The following is a 4,883-nucleotide window of genomic DNA, read 5'->3' as shown; positions in this document are numbered from 1 at the left end:
TGTGAGAACAGCTGTAAAGGAAATTTGACTAGTTATATCCTCCTTTGTTCACAACATTCCCTTGGGTAGTAGTTTATGCCCCACAGTCCAGTATCTGATCCTATCCTATCAAACCCAGTATTATTTCATAATCTTGGCCATTACCTCTTAGGTTGTTCCAAACTAGAAGTCTAATTATTTTATCCTGAACTTATAAGCTAGATTTTCCAGCCTTTTGCTCCAGCAGTTTTATATGATTTATATATATATTTTAAAAAGCTATACATAAGGAACCAGGAGATTTGGATCTTACTCTCCACACTATCATTTTCTTGTTATGTAATTTTGGGTCAACCCATTGATCTCTGAGCCTAATTTTCCTTGTCTTCCAGTAATAGTCAAGATATATTTTTAGAATAAGACTTTCTTTAGAATCCATTCATCTCCCAATATCCTAAAGATGTCATCAATTAGCCTACATACAATATTCCAGTTGTCCATGCAGCATAGTTTTTCCTGAGGAAAAAATCATATTTTCTCTTTGTCCTCATTACTTTCCTAAGAAAGTTCAGAATTTTCTTGGCATTTTGATTACAAAAGGCTGCTAGTCTCATGTCCATGGTAACTTTAAAAGATGTGAATGAGGCAGAGGCTCCTGGGAGGTGCGAGTCGTAACGGTGTCTGTATGATTTCCGGAGGCTGCAGCATTAGACCCCGGCCGACGTCAGCGGCAGGAAGGTAGTAGCATAAAAGATGGCAACAGCAGCTAGGCCAACTTTTGAACCTGCGAGACGGGGGAGAGGAAAAGGAGAAGGTGATTTCAGCCAACTCTCAAAGCAGTATTCAGGTAGAGACCTACCTTCTCATACAAAGATAAAATATAGACAAACCACTCAGGATGCCCCTGAAGAGGTTCGCAACCGTGACTTCAGGAGAGAGCTGGAGGAGAGAGAGCGAGCTGCCGCCAGAGAAAAAAATAGAGATCGTCAACACAAGAATATACAACCTCCTCATCCGTGTCAAAGAAACCTCGGTTAGACCAGATTCCTGCTGCCAACCTTGATGCAGATGATCCTCTAACAGATGAGGAAGATGAAGATGAAGATTTTGAAGAGGAGAGTGATGATGATGATACTGCAGCTCTTCTTGCAGAGCTAGAAAAAATTAAAAAAGAAAGAGCTGAAGAGCAGGCCAGGAAGGAACAAGAACAAAAAGCTGAAGAAGAAAGAATACGTATGGAAAACATATTGAGTGGAAACCCTCTCCTTAATCTCACTGGCCCATCCCAGCCTCAGGCCAACTTCAAAGTTAAAAGAAGGTGGGATGATGATGTTGTTTTCAAGAACTGTGCAAAAGGTGTAGATGATCAGAAGAAAGACAAAAGATTTGTAAATGATACACTGCGAGCTGAATTTCACAAAAAGTTCATGGAGAAATATATTAAATAATACAGTTTTATGTGCTTAAAGACTGTAAAATGTAAACGAAAAAAAAAAAGATGTGCATGAGAACAGGATGTACATGTAAGTGTGTATATATCACCCATAGTTGAAGTGAGACCAAATTTAAGTATCACCTATCACCATTCATCTTCAGTGTACACATGACACAGTATTAAGGCCAGTTGGCCTTTTCTTAGACCCACAGTTATGCTTTTACATTAATATGCTAATGTTTTTAAAATTAGTATTTCCAATCTTTGTCTTTTCCTGAACTTCAGATGCAACTGCCTACCATACAACTTCATCTGCTTGTCCTAAGGTACCTTAAAATCCATATATCCAAAATGGAGCTGTTAATCAGCCTTCTCAGATACCAACATGCTCTTCTTCTTATTTTTTACAACGGTTAGTAATCTCTTCCATTCAACTACCTACACAAGTTACCTGATAGCTTAACTTCTTCATTCTCTTACCCCATTTCCACATCTAATTAGTCAAAAGTACAATTGATTCAACTTATTACATCCATCCATCTTCAGCTAAAGTCCACCTCTCTGTCACCACTGTTTCTGCCCTAAACTTAGTCTTCATTATTTCTTGCCTGGAGTATTACAATAATTTTATGGCTATTATCTCTCTGGTCCAAGTTACCATTACTTTTATTATTGGGCTCTTAACTTGCCTCTCTGTTTCCACTATTACCCATTCTTCATGCAGTAACCAAATTTATCTTTTAACAGTTAAAATCACATTATGTCATCTTCCTGTTTGAAATCCTCTAGAAGGTTTCCATTTCACTTATAATAATCCACATTGCTTGCCATGTCTACAAGGAGCTACATGGTTTTGTCATTTGTTCCTTTTTGAGCCTCATGTCCCAAACCCACCCTTCAGTATATTCTAGCTGTGTGAACTTCTTCCTGTTCCTAGAACATGCCAGATTGAATGCCACCTCAAGCCTTTGTACTACCTGTTCTCTTTGCCTGAAACAGATCTTATCCCAAATCTTCATCTACTTAGCTCCTTTTGTCATTCAGTTCCTGGTCAAATGTCATCTGGAAGAAGCCCTCCTTGACCAGTCTATTTAATGCTGCTTCTCTCCTGGCCTACATATTTCTTTTCATGTTGCCCTGTTTTCTCTATATCTTTTTCATGATCTGGAATTATCTTATTTACTGATCAATTTGTGTACTGTTAATTTTCTGTTTCCAAGCAGAGATAAATTGCCCTGCTTACCATGGATTGTACAAACTTATAAAACCATGCAAACTAGATTCTCAATAATTAATAAAAAATTGTTTATAGTGTGTTTTCTTGGGGCAATGAATGACATTCCTGAGGAAATAGAGATCTTACTCTACTCTTCTACACTATCTGAAATTATTTTTCTTATAAAATGTATTGATTTTATACTAATAACTAAATATAAAAGTAAAATATTATATGCCTGATAATATACAATTTGTTTGTTTTCTATTCTTCATACCAAAAGAAGACTGTGTTCAACTTGATGATTTGGTATACATACTTATTGTGAAATGATTCCCATAAGTAAGTTAATTAACATGTCTATCACCTTATATTGTTACCTTTTCTTTTTTATGGGACTGTTTAAGGTCTACTCTCTCAGCAAATTTCAAGTATATAATACAGTATTATTAACTATAGTCATCATGCTATATATTAAATCATCAGAACATATTCATCTTATAACTGAAAGGTTGTATTCTTTTACCAACCTCTCCCCATGTCCCCTATCCTACAGCCATTCTATTTTCCATTCCTCTGAGTTTGAGTTTGAGTTTGTTAATGATGCCTCAACAACGCTGGACAAAAACCTCTCTGAATCCAGACAGATCATAGAACTAAATGTGAAAAACAAAACAATAAAGCTCGAAATATTGGAAAAAAATAATATGTGTTAGGCGTAGTCAAGGAAATTAAGCATAAGCATTATGGAAAAGAAAATCAAATTTTACAATAAAATGGTTTCAGAACTTATCATTTTAAAATAATTATAAATCCTTGTGGTCCCTGGGTTGCTCAGGCAGTTAAGTGACTGACTTCGGCTCAGGTCATGATCTCATGTTCGTGAGTTTGAGCCCCACGTCAGGATCTTTGCTGACAGCTCAGAGCCTGGAGCCTGCTTCAGATTCTGTGTCTCCCTCTCTCTCTGCCCCTCCTTTGCTCACATTCTGTCTCTCTCTCTCAAAAATAAATAAATATTAAATATATATATACAAATGAAATAAATTAATTAAATATATTAAATAAATTAATTAAATAAATATATTAAATAAATATATATATTATATATATAATCATAAATCCAAAGGAGGTTGAAAAGAAATGTATGCAAATTCCCATGAACACTTACTTTGTATAAAACTAAGAAATTGGCATTGCTACAATCCATAGAGCTCATTCAGATTTCAATAATTATACGTGAACTTGTGTGTGTATATGTGTGTATAGTCCTATGCAATTTTATTACATGTGTAGCATTGTATAACCACATAAGCATCAACATACTCAACTATACCATTGCAACAAGACTCTCTGGTGTTATCCTTTATAGCCATACCCATCGTGTCCTTCCACTCCTAACCCCTGGCAACCACTAATCCATCTGTTTTCCATCTTTATAATTACGTTATTTTATACACGTAACATAAGTAGAATCATGCAGTATATCTTCTTGACTTTGGCTTTTTCTATCAGTATAATTTCCTTGAGGTCCATCTAAGTTATTTCACATATCAATAATTTGTTCCTTACTATTGCTGAGTTGTATTCTGTGGTATAGATGTACCACAGTTTGTTTAAAAGTATTTTCCAATTTTATCTATCACAAATAAGGCTATTGTAAATACTTGTTTATAAATTCCTGGGTGAAAATAAGTCTTCAATCCTATAGGATAAATGCCCAAGAGTGCAACTGATGGATCATACAGTAAGTTCATTTTTAGTTTTGAAAGGAACTGCCAAACTGTCTTCTAAGATAGCTATGCAATTTTATTTTCCAACCAGAAATATATAAACGGTCTAGTTTCTCTGCATCATCATCAGCATTGTGTGTTACCATTATTTTTCACTTTAGTTATGTAATTTTTAACAGATTAAAAGTACATTGATATTGCTCATCCATTTCAAATTACTTTTACAAAGGAGAACCTAAGTGGGTCAGTGGGTTAAACATCCTACCTCGGCTCAGATTATGACCTCACAGTTCGCAGGTTTGAGCCCCATGTTGGACTTGGTGCTGACAGCTCAGAGCCTGGATCCTGCTTTGGATTCTGTGTCTCCCTCTCTCTGATCCTTCTCTCTCTCTCTCTCTCTCTCTCTCTCTCCCCCCCCCCCTCACAAATAAACATCAAGGGCACCTGGGTGGCTCAGCTGGTTAAGCTTCAGACTTCAGCTCAGGTCATGATCTCATGGTTTGTATGTTTCAGCCCCTCATCA

The 4,883-nt window shown here is 36.1% G+C and overlaps 1 protein-coding gene across 1 annotated transcript; it reads left to right on the top strand.

Moving 5' to 3' along the window:
• Positions 1-674: 674 nt before the first annotated feature.
• LOC109271271 (spliceosome-associated protein CWC15 homolog) lies at positions 675-1,460 on the top strand. Its single transcript, XM_053899880.1, is given in 2 exon segments — positions 675-964; positions 967-1,460. Coding segments are annotated over 2 exon segments (693 nt in total). The 5' UTR covers positions 675-732; the 3' UTR covers positions 1,428-1,460.
• The last annotated feature ends 3,423 nt before the right edge of the window (positions 1,461-4,883 follow it).

This window comes from Panthera pardus, unplaced genomic scaffold, assembly GCF_024362965.1.
Source record: "Panthera pardus isolate Hobbes unplaced genomic scaffold, ASM2436296v1 HiC_scaffold_12, whole genome shotgun sequence".
In the NCBI taxonomy this organism is placed as follows: Eukaryota; Metazoa; Chordata; class Mammalia; order Carnivora; family Felidae; genus Panthera; species Panthera pardus.
Note: the sequence above shows the minus strand (reverse complement) of the source record. Positions and strands in the feature narration are given on the sequence as shown.